We start from the raw sequence: 19,671 nt of genomic DNA on the forward strand, positions 1-19,671 counted from the left end.
CACACCAAACATGTGGAAGAAGGTGCAGAATAGGTGAGTTTTCAGTTGTGATTTAAAGAGGTGGAGAGAGTCGCAGTTACGGAGGTCAGGTGGTAGTGAGTTCCAGAGCTGGGGAGCAGAGTGGCTGAAGGCTCTGCCCCCCATAGTGCTGAGGCGGGCAGGGGGCACAGAGAGGTGGATGGAGGAGGAGGATCTGAGGGAACGAGTGGGGATGATGATGTGCAGGAGATCAGACAGGTAAGGAGGGGCAAGGTTGTGGATGGCCATGTATGTGTACAGGAGGAGTTTGTAGTTGATGCGGTGTTTGACAGGGAGCCAGTGGAGGTGCTGGAGGACGGGGGTGATGTGGTGGTGTGAGGGGGTCTTTGTGATGATACGGGCGGCTGAGTTTTGAACCAGTTGAAGTTTATGGAGAGACTTTTGGGGGAGGCCATAGAGGAGAGAATTACAGTAGTCAAGACGGGAGGTGACGAGACTGTGAACAAGGACGGCTGTGGAGTGGGGGGTGAGGGAGGGGCGGAGTCTGTTGATGTTGCGGAGATGGAAATAAGCGGTGCGGCTAGTGATGTTGATGTGTGAGTGAAAAGAGAGTGTGCTGTCGAGGATGACACCCAGACTCTTTACCTGAGGGGAGGGGGAAACTGAGGAGCTGTCAATGGTGAGAGAGAGGCTGTAGATAGGGTGGATTTAGTGCCGAGGAGGAGTTCAGTTTTGTTGCCGTTTAATTTAAGGAAGTTTGAGGTGAACCAGGTTTTTAGCTCAGAGAGACAAGAGGTGAGGGAGGGGGGTGGTAGTGTGGAATTTGGTTTGCAAGAAAGGTAGAGCTGGGTGTCATCCGCGAAGCAGTGGAACTGGATATTGAATTTACGGAGGATGTGGCCAAGGGGGAGGAGATAGATGATGAAGAGAAGGGGCCCCAGGACAGATCCCTGGGGCACACCTGTAGTGACTGGGGAAGGTTTGCGGAACTGGAGTGCGGCCTGTGAGGTAAGAGTGGAACCAGCTGAGGGGAGGGTGGGAGAGGCCAATGGTGGAGAGTCTACTGAGGAGAATGGGGTGGGAGATGGTGTCAAAGGCAGCACTCAGATCGAGGAGGATGAGGATGGAGACAGAACCATAATCAGCTGCAATGAGGAGGTCGTTGGTGATTTTGATTAAGGCGGTCTGGAAAGGCTCGTAGAGTGAATAGAGGGATAGGTGAGAGTGGAGTTGGGTGGCAACAGTTTTTTCAAGGATTTTGGAAATGAAAGGTAAGTTAGAAATTGGGCGGAGGTTATCGTAATTGTTGGGGTCTGAACCGGGTTTCTTTAATATGGGGGTGACAGCGGCAGTTTTGAAAAGTGAAGGGACTATTCCGGATGAGAGTGAGGAGTGGATAATAGCAGATATGAGGGGGAGCAGGGAGGAGGAGCAGGATTTGACTAGGGTTGTGGGGAGGGGATCGAGCTGACATGTGGTGGGCTTTGATTTGTGTATGAGGTCGGAGATTTCGGAGGTAGTGGGAAGAAGAAAACTGGAGATCATGGATGAGGTGTCCTTTGCTCGTGAGTGAGCGGATGTTGAGCAGACCGAAGTTGACAGCGAAGGTGTCGTGTTTGACACTAGTAGCATTAGCCGACCTAGCCAGGCCGGCTAATGCGTTGTGGTTGACGGTACGGCCGGAGGGGATCGAGCTGACATGTGGTGGGCTTTGATTTGTGTATGAGGTCGGAGATTTCGGAGGTAGTGGGAAGAAGAAAACTGGAGAAGAGATGACAAGGAGGAGAGGGTTCAGATGGGGAGATAGGTGGCGAATTGTGATGTAGGTGCTGATGGATGTTATGAATTTTCTGATTAAAATAGTCCATTATGGAGTTGCAGGTTTCTGTGGAATACAGGTGGAGGGGTAGAGAGTTGGGTGGCTGGAGGATTTTGTTCATGACAGAGAAGAGGGTTTTTGAATTTCCTTCGTTGGAGAGGATGAGGCTGGAGTAATAACTGGTTTTGGTTTGTGAGATTAGGTCCTTATATTGTGTGATATGGGTAGTGTACATGTCCTTGTGGATGGTGAGACCAGTTCTTTTGTGAAGTCGCTCCAGTTGACGGTTTTTGGATTTCATGGATCTAAGCTCGGGGGTAAACCAGGGGGCAGATGCAGAAAAGGACACAGACTGGGTTTTCAGGGGGGCGAGAGAGGTGAGCGTGTTGGTGAGGCAGGTGTTATAAAGAGTGACCAGTTCATCTGGGTTGGAGAGGGAGTCTGGGGTCTGAAAACTGTCGATAATGGAGCAGAGAGTGTTGATGTTAATGTCCTTAATATTACGAAATGAAATGAGACGGGGGGATTTGAGAGTAGAAAGGCGGAGTGTGGCGTTAAAAGTGAGGAGGAGTGGTCTGTTACAGGGAAAGCATTGGCAGTGGGCTTGGAGGGGGTGAGACCAGAGCAGCAGACTAAGTCCAGTGTGTGTCCTTTAATGTGGGTGGGGAAATCTATGAGGTGTTGTATTCCGAAACTGTCCAGACAGGATGCAAAGTCTCTAGTGAGAGGCAGGTTGGTATTGTCCATGTGTATATTGAAGTCCCCCAGCAGAATTAAATTTGGAGAGAGAGTAGATATATAAGTGAGTAGAGTGGAAAATTCACTGATAAAATCACTGTGTGGCTTGGGGGGGCGGTAAACTGTGGCGATGATGGTTGGTGTAGGTCCAGGAAGCTTAAAAACAAGGCATTCAAATGTGCTACATGCAGGGACAGAGACGGGCAGGACTTTCCACTTCTCGCGGTGACCTCCTCCACGGCCGTTGCCTCGGGGACGGCAGATGTAAACAAAACCGGGAGGAGTGGATTCGTTGAGTGCAGAGAAGTCATTAGGCTGTTGCCAAGTTTCTGTTAAAAAGAGAAAGTCAAGCTTTCGGTCAGTGAGGAGATCATGGATGAGGTGTCCTTTGCTCGTGAGTGAGCGGATGTTGAGCAGACCGAAGTTGACAGCGAAGGTGTCGTGTTTGACACTAGTAGCATTAGCCGACCTAGCCAGGCCGGCTAATGCGTTGTGGTTGACGGTACGGCCGGAGTTTCTGGGACGAGAAGTGGACCAAGTAGAGTTGACTGTACTGGAGCCATTGTGCTGGAGATGTCTGCGGGACCCACGGTGGATGTAACGCCGGCGGGGTGGGCGAGCGATGTCCGGGTGATGGTGCATACCATAGGCCAAAGCAGCGATAAAACACTTGAAAAACACTTGGAAAAACTACCGGTGAGCAGCGGCAACATACATGCCAGCGTCCACTCAAACCGGTCTATCTTCCAACAGGACAATAATCCTAAACATAAAGCCAAATCTACAATGGAATGGTTCACAAATAAACGTATCCAGGTGTTAGAATGGCCCAGTCAAAGTCCAGACCTGAATCCAATCGAGAATCTGTGGAAAGAGCTGAAGACTGCTGTTCACAAACGCTCTCCATCCAACCTCACTGAGCTTGAGCTGTTTTGTAAGGAAGAAAGGGCAAGAATTCCAGTCTCTCGATGTGCAAAACTGATAGAGACATATCCCAAGCGACTTGCAGCTGTAATAACGCAAGGGGGCCGAATAATATTGCACGCCCCACTTTTCAGTTTTTTATTTGTTAAAAAAGTATAAATTATCCAATAAATTTGGTTCCACTTCACGATTGTGTCCCACTTGTTGTTGATTCTTGACAAAAAAATTCAATTTTATATCTTTATGTTTGAAGCCTCAAATGTGGCAAAAGGTTGAAAAGTTCAAGGGGGCCGGATACTTTCACAAGGCACTGTAACTGCATTGTTCACAATGCACAAACTTCAATTCAAGTAACCTATATTGAGGCTTTTTCAGGACTGTTAGTAAACTTTCTATGTCTTAAACACATTTGTTTTTATTCAAATAAAATAAGATAAAAACAGTACAGTATATTTCCACTAATGACAGTCCCTGATGTTCTAGCACCGAGCTTGGTCGACAGTCTACTGTAATCCACGTTGCCAGCGCGTTTGTTTTGTCAGTCATGGACTCATGTCGGCTCTGAAGCCTGTCGTTTCGTCAAGTGTGGATTGGCGACACAGCCGCTCAAACTAGGAGCATTGTCTGTGCTAGCTGCAATATGTTTGGCATTGAGGTGGGAGGTAGAGGAGGATGGAAGTGCTCCGGTGGTAGGCAACTGTACTTTTATCCATGTTTCCACTCGGTAGTTTTTTAAACCAAACCCAGCAACAAACTTCTCATCGGTTTCCATTTCTCTCGTGTCGTGTCCTGTGCATCAGAATTATGCACAGGGAACTCGTGCAGCGAGCAACGTTGCGTGCTGTTTGGAGTGCAAAAATAAATTGCAATTAAATGGGTTATTTTTTCTGTTGCATTATTTTTTATGTAATTAATTCATCGTAAAGTCCCAGCCCTAGTAGTAATAAAATACAGCAACAGTCTAATTTATCAAAACTGTTAAAAATGGGTGCAGATAACTGCAGCATTTTGTAATACCTAAAGCAATATGTACTTATAATTTAAACTGTAGACAAATATATTACACAACGCCATTACAAAATTTAGCAGATCAATAAAGAATGAAATAATGAAGTATTACAATACGACATATTTTGATAATATTTACAGGTGTCTCATTAAAATCTATGATTTCCTAAGTCTATAATATTTGTTATATATGTTTGCCACTTTATTTCTATGGTGCTGTATCCATTAGTAATGTATTTTGAGACTTGTTTGAAATCCTTTATTAGGATTTAAGATTCACTTCTAGTTTAATAAAGCAGCAACTACATTCCTCAGATGTCATTGGCACTCAGATGTCAGTGTGTGAAATTACACACCAAACAGATTTATGTGTGAGATGGACATTTTTAAGAGGAAAGTCCGAAAACTCAACATGTATATGGGGAGCACTATAAATATGCAAAGACATGCTTACTGTTGAGGATGTTTTCAAGTCGTTGGGTCATTGATCCTTCAACTCTCTCTGTTCCATCAGACTCCAATCTCTGGTGAATTGCTGCAAAACAAGTTGCAATTCATTGCGATTGTAAAAGACAAAATGCACTCAAATGAAAAAAGAGAAAGTAAATGTAAACATTAGCAGGTTAGACATATGGAAAATAAATATAAGATAACCACTGCACAAATCCTTTTCCTTTTGACTGTTCCCACACAACTGAGGACCTGTCCTCATCCCAATGGTAACTGTACTGGATCAACTCACCTAACAAAGCAATGAAAGAGCGGTATGACTCTTCTCGTGAATAAATACATGGTGTGCAGGAGTGGGCAGCTGGGTGCTGACAGCTGTAGTGTGGGTTTAGTTTATTTACCTTCTTATATTAGCTGTGGATCCTTTCAAATACACAATATACAGCACAATTGCATATTAAAAGAAAAATAAAGTTTAAAGTGCAATGTTGTACGCAACATTACATGTGACCATCATTTCAGATTCCTCAGAGGAGCTGAGTGCTGCTCGGCTGAGCTGTGGACTTTGTTGTTGTGGACTTTTATGTTGCTGTCAAAAACCAAACTGATTTTGCTCGATTGTAGAACTGCTCGGAATCAAAGTGTTGAGCTTGCATGCAGGCGGGTTGAATTAGAATTGTGTTTCACTTTGTTTTCACACTGCATTTAATTTTGCTGCATTTTCTCAGGTCATTGTTTGTGACTACTATCAGACTGCCATACTGACAACATTATTTGTTAAGGTTTACATATTAATGTCAATACTTGGGCCTATCAAGGGATTGTTAAATGGTTGGTGAGGACCGCTCTTCTGTTGGGGTTTATTGATTTGATTTGATTTGTATTTAGTAGAGTTGTTCCAATTGTGATACCGGTATCGGAAATGCCTCCGATACTGCCGAAAATGTGGGCATCAGTATCGGCGAGTACTGGAGCCCATGCACCGATCCGATACCATGTAATTTATTAGAGCTCTGTTAGCTCTGACACGGTTCTTCTTCGCCGCTCTTGAAACAGTTGCGCGGTGCTGTTTTAGAGGTGTGAAGAAGAACTTATCACCCGACACCTGTAGACAAGGAGCTAACGTTAGCTCATCATGTCGGCGGTTTGGCAGTACTTACAAGTTAGCTCTGTTAGCGTTGTTAGCTGCGCTAGCTCCGTTAGCAGGCCTACAGTCAAACTGGAGTGCCCCGTTTATTAAACGAAAAGAGCAGCACGACAACTAACCAGCGTACCTGTGTCCTGCATATGTATGCCTCTGTTTTTAAAGTTCAGCGTTACTTCAGAGACTCATTTTAACAATCTGGAGTCACGTAAAAACGATGTCACGCTCGTCCCTTCCCGGTCAGTCGTCATGGAAACTTGAAGCTCTGCCACTGCTGCGGTGTTCGGACCAGAGTCAAAACAAACATACAAGCTGAAAAACGAAATAACATATCACTGGTAAAAATAAATGGTGTCCATTTGCTGTATTAGTTCATGTTTTACAGAGGGTTTAACCTGAGCCAAACCTTACCACCAATGATAATCATATCACAGTCATGCAGGGGTAGTATGATATTTTTTTTTTTAAAACACACTGGTATCGGTATTCTGTATCGGCCGATACCCACAGCACAAGTATCGGAATCAGTATCGGGAGGGAAAAAATGGTATCGGAACATCTCTAGTATTTACGCCATTATTATTATTAGTCTGGAGAATTAATTACTGGGCCAAGTTAAAATAAATTTGTTTTGTCCCATTTAACTTAAACCTTGTCAGCTCGAGTGAGTGAAGGGAAGGGAAGCTTAAGGTGACTATACCACACTGTGAAATCAAAAGTTTGAGCAGAAGAAGAGTGATGACTTGGAGTTGGTGGAGTAACTCTCCAATAGTTGGTATTATTCCACAACAGACAACAATGATTGTTACGATGGCGCCGCGGATGGTTGCCTCGGTGTGTTGGTGCGCGTTGTTCTGTCTTGTTTTGTGTTTTAACTCCGTCTTTTGCGATTCTACACGGAGCTCTTTCACCAGAGAAGAGCTCATGAACATCAGGGTAACAACACCAGCGGAATATTTCCTACTTTTCTTCTCCCCACACTGGAAATTTTGGACATTATGGTCAAAGGTGTGCTCACCTTTGTCCACGCAGTGAAACGCCGGAGGAGAGGGAAACGGGCCGGTGCGCTCGTGCGTCTTCGCCAGCGCGGATTACGCACATCGCTACCGGGAATATTTCTCTCTAATGTGCGTTCACTGGCCAATAAACTGGATGAATTACAACTGCTGTTGGGAAAAAACAGGGACTTCTATTCATCGGCTGTTTTGTGCTTCACGGAGACGTGGCTGTGTGGATTAATACCGGACTCTGCGCTGCAGCTGGCAGGCTTCCAACTCTACAGAGCGGACAGAGACACGGAACTTTCCGGCAAAACTAAAGGTGGAGGAATCTGTTTTTACATCAACAGTGGCTGGTGCAACGACGTGACAGTGATTCAGCAGCACTGTTCTCCTGACCTGGAATCTTTCATCATAAACTGCAAGCCTTTTTATTCACCCCGTGAGTTTGCTTCATTCATTCTGGTCGGTGTTTACATCCCACCGCACGCCAGCGTGCAGGACGCACAGCGCATGCTCGCCGATCAGATACTGTGTGTGGAGCGGATCAACCCGGACTCTTTAGTTATTGTCCTAGGCGACTTTAACAAAGGAAACCTCACTCGCGAACTCCCCAAGTACAGACAGTTTATTAAATGCCCGACCAGAGAGGAGAACATTCTGGATCACTGTTACACCACAGTCAGGGATGCTTATCACGCCGTCCCCCGTGCTGCACTGGGACACTCTGACCACGTCATGGTCCACCTGATTCCTGCTTACAGGCAGAAACTAAAACTCTGCAAACCTGTAGTGAGGACATCAAAGAAGTGGACCAGTGAGGCTGTGGAGGATCTACAGGCGTGTTTGGACTCTACTGACTGGGATGTATTCAGGACTGCTACCAACAGTCTGGATGAGTACACAGAGGCTGTGACGTCATACATCAGCTTCTGTGAGGACTGCTGTGTTCCATCATGCACCAGGGTGAGTTACAACAATGACAAACCCTGGTTCTCAGCCAAGCTCAGAAGGTTAAGGTTGGATAAGGAAGAGGCCTTCAGGAGTGGAGACAAAGACAGATTTAAAGAGGCAAAGTACAAGTTTAGCAAGGCGGTGAAAGAGGCTAAACGACTGTACTCTGAGAAGCTCCAACACCAATTCTCAGCCAACGACTCTGCGTCTGTCTGGAAAGGGCTTAGGCAGATCACCAACTACAAGCCTAAAGCCCCCCACTCCTTTAACGACCAACGCCTAGCCAACGACCTGAACGAGTTCTACTGCCGCTTTGAAAGACAGAGGGACAGTCCTGAAACCATCCCCCACAACACCTCCCAACTCCCCCAGCTCCAGTGTTTCACCTACACCTCCCCCACCTCAGCAGGGGCCTGGGCATCTCCACCAATGCCCACCTTAAAGGTCCCCCCCTCCACCTCCCCACCCACCTCAGTGTTGACTCTTTCCATCCATGAGAGGGACGTCAACAAACTCTTCAGGAAACAGAATCCCAGGAAAGCAGCTGGTCCGGATTCTGTCTCCTCATCCAGCTTGAAGCACTGCGCTGATCAGCTGTCTCCAGTGTTCACAGACATTTTCAACACCTCATTGGAGACATGTCACGTGCCAGCCTGCTTCAAGACCTCGACAATAATCCCTGTTCCCAAAAAGCCAAGGACCACAGGACTCAATGACTACAGACCCGTCGCCCTGACCTCTGTTGTTATGAAGTCCTTTGAGCGTCTTGTGCTTTCACACCTGAAAGCCATCACCAACCCCCTCCTGGACCCACTGCAGTTTGCCTACAGAGCCAACAGGTCTGTAGACGATGCAATTAATCTGGCCCTCCACCACATCCTCCAGCACCTGGACTCTGCAGGAACCTATGCCAGGATCCTGTTTGTGGATTTCAGCTCTGCCTTCAACACCATCATCCCGGCTCTGCTCCAGGAGAAGCTCTCCCAGCTGAGCGTGCCTGACTCCATCTGCAGGTGGATCACTGACTTCCTGTCTGACAGGAAGCAGCATGTGAAGCTGGGAAAACATGTCTCCGACTCACAGGTCATCAGCACCGGATCCCCCCAGGGCTGCGTTCTTTCTCCTCTGCTCTTCTCCCTGTACACAAACAGCTGCACCTCCAGTCACCAGTCCGTCAAGCTCCTGAAGTTCGCGGACGACACCACCCTCATCGGACTCATCTCTGATGGTGACGAGTCCGCCTACAGGTGGGAGGTTGACCAGCTGGTCACTTGGTGCAACCAAAACAACCTAGAGCTCAACGCTCTAAAGACAGTGGAGATGGTCGTGGACTTCAGGAAGAACTCAGCCTCACCTGCACCCATCAACCTCTGTGACTCCACAGTTGACACTGTGGATTCCTTTCGCTTCCTGGGAACTATCATCACCCAGGACCTCAAGTGGGAGCTGAACATCAGCTCTCTCATCAAAAAAGCCCAGCAGAGGATGTACTTCCTGCGGCAGCTGAAGAAATTCAACCTGCCAAAGACAATGATGGTGCACTTCTACTCCTCCATCATTGAGTCCATCCTCACCTCCTCCATCACCATCTGGTACGCTGCTGCCACGGCCAAGGACAAGGACAAGGGCAGACTGCAGCGTGTCATTCGGTCTGCAGAGAAGGTGATCGGCTGCAATCTTCCATCTCTCCAGGACCTGTTCGCCTCCAGAACTCTGAGGCGTGCAGGAAAGATTATGGCTGATCCCTCCCACCCCGGACAGAAACTCTTTGAGTCACTCCCCTCTGGCAGGAGGCTGCGGTCCATCAGGACCAGAACCTCACGCCACAAGAACAGTTTTTTCCCGTCTGCTACTAGCCTTATCAACAAGGCCCGGAGACCCCCCCTGACACTCTGACTCCTCACACTCCTCCTCTGCCTCTACATGTCACATTATCATTACATCCTTTTATGCGTTATATTAACGTCATTACTATTACTTATTACACTTTGCACTGTTACTCACTTCTGCCCAGTCGTACTGCTCTTTACTGCTCTTTACTGCTCTTTCTGTAGTGCTCTTTTTCATCTTTAAAAACATTTATATACTGTGTATATATACGTTTACTGTTCACTTTAGAAAATTTTGTATGCTTGTTATGCGCCAATGACACCAGAACAAATTCCTTGTATGTGCAAATCGTACTTGGCAATAAAGCTCTTCTGATTCTGATTCTGATTCTGATGTGTTCATGTGCGTCTCACCTGCAAGAGCGTCCTGGGCCTCAAAGAACGTACTGAGGCCTCCTTTCACATAGGCCAGACTCCCCTCATTCTTCTTAGTAGCTTGCTTCTTAAGGTTACTGGCTGCAACCTTCAACTGCTCAAAACTAAGAAAACAGAAATAACAGCTAATTTAAGTGTTAACTTACAATTAGTTGCTTTCTGTCAATACGAGGGTGCAGTACACTTAAGCATCCATGTCTTGTCTGCGCTGAGTGTGTGGTTGTTTGTGTCAGTCTTGAATGAGGTTTGAAGATTTCTGACTGTTTAAGCTTCTTAAATGTGAATACTTTCTTCATTTCTTTGCTCTGGAGAACAAAGAAATCTTTAAAAGCAAAACAAACAAGACATTTGAGGACAAGACATTTCCAGGTTTGATGAACACCGATCAACATTTTTTAAGGTTTTCTGATATTTTATGGACCAAACGATTAATCGAGAATATAATCGACAGATTAATCCATTATGAAAATAATCGTTAGTTGCAGCTCTAAAATCCACCCTGAGAAGTCCAGAGATCCCTGATGATGGATGCTGAAGTTCTGGTTAGTGGAAGTCTAAGTAGGAGGGAGAGGAAAGTCCAAAATAACTCTCATCTGCCCAGAAATTACAATGTCAAGTCGACTGAAGGCTTTTTTGTGTGAATGACAAATCAACTGAGTGTGTATAGATTCAGTCAAGACAACCTGACCTCACACTAAAAGCAATAAAAATTCTGTTTCATTTTCCTCTATACGTAAATTATTTTCATTTAAATTTAGTCATTGGAATGTCAGCATGGGCCAAGCCACCAACCAGTAACTGACGGCTTAAGGGAAAGATGAAGGAACACATCACAGGGGCATTTAAAGCTTGTGGCTTCAGACAAGGAAGAAAACTGCAAAACATTATTATCCTGGAGAAAGTCCTGGAGAAAGTTAGCAGTGTGTTCAACAAACACTATGTCCAAAACCTGCAACACTTTAAGATAGAACATCTTTCACCAAATGGACACAACACTTTATAGTAAGGATGCACCGAAATGAAAATTGTTGGCCGAAACCAAAAAACGAAAATCAGGAAAAACTTAAAACAACAAAAAACGACACATCGAAAGAAATGATTATGCTTATAATTCTGAACCATTGTTTTTTTAATCTAATTGTTATGGCTGGAACTGTGTGTACTTACCTCACTACAGTCAAGGCACTGCAATTATATAGATGAATATTCATGCTTCAAAGAATAAATCAATTAAGAAACTATGAAAATATTTAGGAGGATCTCATCGAGCATATCAGACAACGAGGATTCATGCTCCTCCTCTGCAGACAGACAAGCCCTTTTTTCTGCACACCGCTCCTGCACGGGCTCTCTGTATCCAACGCAGCCTGGATCATTTCTCTATGCGCAGCTTTATCCTCACATCCAAGTCATGATCTTTATGATGAGGATCGAGTACAGTTGCAATGAATTGCACGGGATCCCAGTAGATCTTAGTAAAACAACCCTTACCACTCCGCGTCCAGACTGCTAATGAGTCACACATGGCCACCGCCGTGTAAATGTAATGTTTCTTCACTGAGTCTCACACAAAAATAAATCACTGCATTTGACACGTGTCAGTACTGACATCTGTACCGTGTCACGGCGCACATTTCAGGCAAATGGTCAATTATGCAAATTAGGTGATGACGTCATTTAGGGACTTATAGCGACAGCCAATAGCGACTTTCCTTACTGAGGAGTTGACAGCAGTGCTGAGCGAGCTGGTCGCCAACAACGTTCCTGTGCACGAATAAGCGCCACTTGTAACGGCAGAAGTCGTCGACCTGAATCGAGCACACTCCTGTGACCAATCATGCTATTGACTGAGGTTAGGACCTCCTACCTCATTAACATATGGACACAGTAATACAGAAATAAATAAATGTAGGTGAACAGAAATGTAGAACTAAAGGTAACGCATTTATTTATTTATTCATTCATACATTTATGTATCCCTGTATTTATGTATTCATTCATTTATGCATGTATTTATTTATTCATTCATTTATGCATGTATCACTGTATTTATTTATTCATTTATTTATTTATTTAAGCATTTATTTATTTATGCATTTTTTCATGCTTTTCATGCTTTTATTTATTTATTTATTCGTTCATTTATTTATGCATTTACTTATTTATCCATTCATTTAAGCATTTATTTATTTATTCATTTATTTATGCATTTATTTATTTATTTATCCCTGTATTTATTTATTCATTTATTTAAGCATTTAAGCATTTATGCATTTATTTATGCACTTATTTATTTATCCCTGTATTTATTTCTACATTTTTTCATGCTTTTATTTATTATTTCTACATAAGTCAAGTCATTTATTTATCCCTGTATTTATTTATTCATTTATTGAAGCATTTATTTATTTATGCATTTTTTCATGCTTTTATTTATTTATTTGTTTATTTATTTATGCATTTACTTATTTATCCATTCATTTAAGCATTTATTTATTTACGCATTTATTTATTCATTTATTTAAGCATTTAAGCATTTATGCATTTATTTATGCACTTATTTATTTATCCCTGTATTTATTTCTAAATTTTTTCATGCTTTTATTTATTTATTTCTAAATAAGTCATGTTTCGTCCTCCATATGGCCGTGCTGTGTGATTCATAGATGCAGCCTCTGCTGCAGCACAGCTGTGTTACCTGGTTCTTGGAGGATTTACATGCGCTGACATTTAAGCCTGTTTTAAACTCAGTGAGAAACAAGCTGAGCCCACTGATATGAACGACTGTGTGAAACACTGTTCACTATGGAGTGCACTGCCAGTAAGCCAGTGTCTTTTTGAGCCGGTCCCAAGCCCGGATAAATGCAGAGGGTCAGGAAGGGCATCCGGCGTAAAACTTAACAACGACCGCCATTGGTGCCGATAACCTACAGGGTAACAGTGGAAATTGGGCTACTGTTGGTCGAAGTCGAAGGAGGAGAGGAGGAAGGCGGGTTCAGAAACAGAGAGAAAAGAGAGTCTGGGACTGAGAGTAGGGACTTTGAATATTGGGACGATGACAGGAAAAACTAGAGAGTTGATTAACATGATGCAGAGAAGGAAGGTGGACATACTGTGTGTCCAGGAGACCAGGTGGAAAGGTAGCAAGGCGAGAAGCTTAGGTGCAAGTTTGAAGTTGTACTACTATGGTATTGATAGGAAGAGAAATGGAGGAGGGGTTATCCTTAAGGAGGAGTTTGTTAGGAATGTCCTGGAAGTGAAAAGAGTGTCAGATAGACTAATGAGTCTGAAGCTTGAAATTGAAGGAGTGAAGTTAAATGTTATTAGTGGCTATGCCCCACAGGTGGGATGTGAATTAGAGGTGAAGGAAACATTCTGGAGTGAGTTAGATGAAGTGATGCAGAATATCCCCATAGGTGAGAGAGTGGTAATTGGTGCAGATGTCAATGGACATGTTGGTGCAGAAAACAGAGGTGATGAAGAAGTGATGGGCAGGTTTGGTATCCAGGTATCCAACTCAGGGAGGAGTTGAGAAAGAATCTGGGTGGTCAGGGAGAGCTCCCAGATGACTGGACAACTACAGCTAACGTAATCAGGGAGACAGGTAGGAGAGTACTTGGTGTGTCGTCTGGAAGGAAAGTAGATAAGGAGACTTGGTGGTGGAATGGGGAAGTGCAGGAGTATAATGTATATGCTAGGTTGGAAAAGTAAGGAGGGAGAGAATGATTTATACAGGTTGGCAAAACACAGAGATAGAGATGGGAAAGACGTCCAGCAGGTCGGGTGATTCAGGATAGAGAGGGACATGTGTTGACAGGTGCCACAGAAGTAATGGGAAGATGGAAAGAGTACTTTGAAGAGCTAATGAATGAGGAAAATGAAAGAGAGCAAAGGGTAGACTACTGTGAACCATGAAGTAGCAGAGATTAGTAAAGCTGAAGTGAGGGGGGGCACTTGGAAGAATGGAAAGGCAGTTGGTCTAGGAGAGGCAGTAGAGTTTCTGGTTAGACTATTCAACAGGATCTTAGAGAGTGAGGGGATGCCTGAGGAATGGAGAAGAAGTGTGATGGTGCCCATTTTTAAGAATAAGGGAGATGTTAAAAGTTAAAGTTGATGAGCCATACAATGAAGTTATGGGAAAGAGTAGTGGAAACTAGACTGAGAGCAGAAGTCAGCATTTGTGAGCAACAGTATGGTTTCTTGCCTAGAAAGAGTACTACAGATGCAGTATTTGCTTTAAGAATGCTGGTAGACAAATACAGAGAAGGTCAGAGGGAGCTGCATTGTGCCTTTGTAGATCTGGAAAAAGAGAGAGGAACTATGGTACTGTATGAGGAAGTCTGGAGTGTCAGAGAAGTATGTTAGACTGGTGCAGGACATGTATGCCAACTGTGAGACAGCGGTGAGGTGTGCTGTAGGTGTGACAGAGAAGTTCAAGGTGGAGGCGAGACTACATCAGGGTTCGACTCTGAGTCCCTTCTTGATTGCGGTGGTTATGGACAGACTGACAGATGAGGTTAGACAGGAATCTCCATGGACTATGATGTTTGCAGATGACATTGTGATCTGTGGTGAGAGCAGAGACCAGGTGGAGGAAAAGCTCCAGAGGTGGAGATATGCTCTAGAAAGGAGAGGAATGAAGGTTAGTCGCAGCAAGACAGAATATATGTGTGTGAATGAGAGGAACCCAAGTGGAACCATGAGGCTACAGGGAGTGGAGATAAAGAAGATGGAGGACTTGAAGTATTTAGGGTCAACAGTCCAGAGCAGTGGAGATTGTGGAAAAGAGGTGAAAAAACGTGTTCAAGCTGGTTGGAATGGGTGGAGAAAAGTGTCAGGGGTAATGTGTGATAAAAGAGTATCAGCCAGAATGAAAGGAAAGATATACAAGACAATGGTGAGACCAGTGATGCTGTATGGTCTAGAGACAGTGGCACTGAGGAAAAGACAGGAAGCAGAGCTGGAGGTAGCAGAGATGAAGATGTTGAGGTTCTCTTTGGGAGTGACGAAGATGGATAGGATCAGGAATGAGTCAATCAGAGGAACAGCACATGTTAGATGTTTTGGAGATAAGGTCAGAGAGGCCAGAAAGAGATGGTTTGGTCATATACAGAGGAGGGATAGTGAGTATATTGGTAGAAGGATGCTGGGGTTGGACCTGCCAGGCAGGAGGTCTAGAGGAAGACCAAAGAGAAGGTTTATGGATGTAGTGAAAGAGGACATGAAGTTAGTTGGTGTGAGAGAGGGGGATACAGAGAACAGGGTGAGATGGAGGAGGCTGATTCGCTGTGGCGACCCCTGAAGAGAGCCGCCAAAAGGAAAAGAAGAAGAAGAAGATCTAGAAGATCGCAGTTCAAGTGGTCATTTGCGATATGTACAGTATATCAAGCATGTAGATATCACGATAATGATATATTTGTGATATTGTGCAGCCCTATTCAGGAGCCAATGCAGGATCTAGGTGAAGTATAGAGATGGAAACCTACCTCGATCCTGCATGGTTCTCGATGAGGTACCAGGTGGCAGAGAAGTTCTCACTGGTGAAGTCTCCACTCATGCCTGGAAAGGTCAGCTCCATGTCACTCTGTAGGATTTTGCATCTAGGAGAGGACAAATGAACAAACAAAACACTTAACCAAAGAATCAATGTAATAAATATAATAAATATTAATGCCATTCTGAGTGGAGACAGCAAGACAGATTTCAGTTTCTCAACATGGTATGGAAAGGGAACACAGCACAACCAAGACAGTAAGTTCATCCCATTTCATGACTTGATGGAACAAATATGGACTCAACAGTAGGCATTTTATTTGAATACTTGTAACTTTAATATGTAATACATGTCTAGGTTTGGACATAGCCAATTTCATCTAGTGCTAACTCCACAGAGAATTTCTAGAATGGTTAGGTCCTATCGGCATGTTTCAGGTACATTTATTTCCACTGGCCTAACACTAACGACCTAACCCTAAGCCAAACCTTAACTCTAACGTCTTCATAACCATAAAACGTGTTTTCATCTTCAAATATAATCATTTACATTATGGAGACTTGCTTTTTGTCCTTTATAAGAAAGGCAACTCCCCAAAATGTGATGTGTAAACAAATTAAGCTGCACACATGGAGAGTGAGAAGAGTGATTGAACGCTTGTATGTGTACTTAACAATAAACACACATTCAATCATGCATAAATGCATTGGTAGCAAGGCTATTGTATTCATTTCACTACTGCTAAATATGCTTGTAAACTCTCAATGCTGGTTGCAAACATCCATTTCAAGACAGTGTTACCCTGAATTTGGTAAAGAGTGATGTGAGTGGACGTGAAATAATTATTTCATAGCATGGGGGGCTTTGAGGGTTTGGAGGTTGGTGGACTGTAGACCACCTCTGGGCTGTCCTTGGAGTTTGGGTGGGTTTGGGGTCTTGGAGTCCAGGCACCATGTTGCCATGCCGACCCTGGGCACGAGGTATGTCTGTACCTGGTCTGTCTGTGATGGATGCTCAGCTTTTAGCCAGCAGGGCGTCCAGGACGCCTTATACTGAAAATAATAAGAAATTAGACGGCCTACTTTTATGCAGGACGCCGTAAAGTCCTATTTTTTCCTCCCGTTTTCCTGGGTAATTTCGCTGAATGTGATCAAAATTCACCGATTCAGACTTCAGGTGGAGCAACTAACCAAGATGGCCGCATAGGGGAGAGCTCTTAAAAACCGTCCGCCTTACCCCCCTTAAAATAATGATTTTAATATTTCTATGGAAAATAGGTATGGGAGGGACCAAGACTACGGTTTAGAATTCAGAAAACTCTTACACAGTACGGTTTAAGAAGTCAAACTAATCGTCTCATGAAGACATGGAGGAAAACATGGCGGCTGCTCTAACGCCGGAAACCCAAGCAGATACAACAGTGGAATTAACGAGTGACGGACTGTTGAGCCGCATTTTGTAATAAAGCCGCATTTTGTAATAAACTGCCACATTTTGTAATAAACTGCCCCAACGCATTTTGTAATACATTTTGCCGCATTATGTAATAAGTTATTACATTTTGAGAAGATTATTACAAAATGCACTTGCAACTTTTTTATTCTCTAGGAAATGTAATAACATGGTGCATTATGTAATAATACCTATTATTGTTGTTTGTTAAACAATGAATTTATACAAGAGTGACTTTTTGTTGTTTTTTATGCAATTTCCCTTAGAGCTATGTAGCCCAATAAATCTATGTATGACAGAACACATTTTGAATTATATAGGCCAATAACTTGTGGCCAAATTCAAAGCTCTACATGGTCTGTCACTCAGCCAGGGAGGGGAGGGCGGGCTGTAATCTGATTGGCTGCTGCATCAGTTCTACAAAGATCATGTACTGCTTGCATGCTTAATTGAGACAGCCAACAGAGTTCAACATGATGCCAGGTATGAAAAAACTGTGTCAAATATTATCTGTGTAATTGAATATATGGAAGTATAAAGACATTTTTTACAATAGTACACTGCTCAAAAAATAAAGTGATCATTTAAACAACACATCCCAGATCACAATGAATGTCATAATATGCAAATTAGATTGGTACATTTACTCCCATCACGTACTTTGGGTTGTGGTTAAGGTTTATCTCATTTACAGCATAATTTTATCTCTTATCAGTTTCAAGTTACAGCCTTTTGGAAAATTAATATTAATATTTCATAAATTTTTGGAATATCTTTGGCGGCCAAAGGGTAAACACAGTCATAAATAGTAAGCATCGAAATAGCTATTAAAAGGCTAAAAATTGGGTGTGAAACAGGTGTGAAAACAATAAATTTGTTAACACCTTGTTTTTCAGTATTCCTACAAAAGCAGCGTCCTCTTTAATGATAGCATCCTTTATTGAGACAAATCTAGGGCTATAACATAAGATCAACATTCATAAAGCAATTCATAAAGCCAATCAGATTACAGCCCGCCCTCCCCTCCCTGGCTGAGTGACAGACCATGTAGAGCTTTGAATTTGGCCACAAGTTATTGGCCTATATAATTCAAAATGTGTTCTGTCATACATAGATTTATTGGGCTACATAGCTCTAAGGGAAATTGCATAAAAAACAACAAAAAAGTCACTCTTGTATAAATTCATTGTTTAACAAACAACAATAATAGGTATTATTACATAATGCACCATGTTATTACATTTCCTAGAGAATAAAAAAGTTGCAAGTGCATTTTGTAATAATCTTCTCAAAATGTAATAACTTATTACATAATGTGGCAAAATGTATTACAAAATGCGTTGGGGCAGTTTATTACAAAATGTGGCAGTTTATTACAAAATGCGGCTTTATTACAAAATGAAATGAAAAAGTTATTACATTTTGGACGTTTATTACAAAATGCACCGTTATTACAAAATGCGGCTCAACACGGACTATGACATAACAAAAACGTGACTAAAACTATCACATATAGAAACGACTAAAACGTGACTAAAACTATCGCATATAGAAATTACTAAAACATGACTAAAACTATCACATATAGAAATTACTAAGATGTGACTAACACTATCACATATAGAAACGACTAAAATGTGACTAAAACTATCGCATATAGAAATTACTAAAAAGTGACTAAAACTATCACTTATAGAAACGACTAAAACGTGACTAAAACTTTTACATATAGAAACGACTAAAACTTGACTAACACTATCACATATAGAAATGACTAAAATGTGACTGAAACTATTACATATAGAAACGACTAAAACTATCACATATAGAAACGACTAAAAGCGATGGAGACTAAAAACCACTAAAATGTGACTAAAACTATCACATATAGAAACGACTAAAACGTGACTAAAACTATCAAATATAGAAACAACTAAAACGTGACAAAAACTATCACAAGCTGACTAAAACTGCGTAGAAACTAAGCAACTAACTATCACATATAGAAAGGACTAAGCGTGACTAAAACTATCACATATAGAAATTACTAAAACGTGATTAAAACTATCACATATAGAAACGACTAAAATCAAAACTATCACATATAGAAACGACTAAAACGTGACTAAAACTATCACATATAGAAACGACTAAAATGTGACTAAAAATATCACATAATTGACTAAAACTATCAAATATAGAAATAAAAGCGAAAAACTATCACATACAGACTAAAACGTGACTAAAACTGTCACATACAGAAATGATCAAAACGTGACTAAAATGATCACATATAGAAACGACTAAAACTATCAAATACATAAAAGACTAAAACGTGACTAAAACTATCACATAAAGAAATGACTAAAACTAGCACTATCAGAAATACTAAAAGACTAAAACTATCACATATAGAAATGACTAAAACTATCACATATAGAAACGAC

The 19,671-nt window shown here is 42.6% G+C and overlaps 1 protein-coding gene across 2 annotated transcripts in view; it reads right to left on the reverse strand.

The window, feature by feature from the left end:
- exoc2 (exocyst complex component 2) overlaps positions 1-19,671 on the reverse strand; it is an 84,691-nt gene that overhangs the window by 42,973 nt on the left and 22,047 nt on the right. For both annotated transcript variants that reach the window (XM_044044874.1, XM_044044873.1), the window contains exons 5-7: positions 15,765-15,878; positions 10,258-10,382; positions 4,923-5,003 (exon numbers count right to left, since the gene is read on the reverse strand). In XM_044044874.1, coding sequence (XP_043900809.1) covers positions 4,923-5,003; positions 10,258-10,382; positions 15,765-15,878 — 320 coding nt within the window. The remainder of the gene's footprint in view (positions 1-4,922; positions 5,004-10,257; positions 10,383-15,764; positions 15,879-19,671) is intronic.

Source organism: Solea senegalensis, linkage group LG14, assembly GCF_019176455.1.
Source record: "Solea senegalensis isolate Sse05_10M linkage group LG14, IFAPA_SoseM_1, whole genome shotgun sequence".
Lineage (NCBI taxonomy): Eukaryota > Metazoa > Chordata > Actinopteri > Pleuronectiformes > Soleidae > Solea > Solea senegalensis.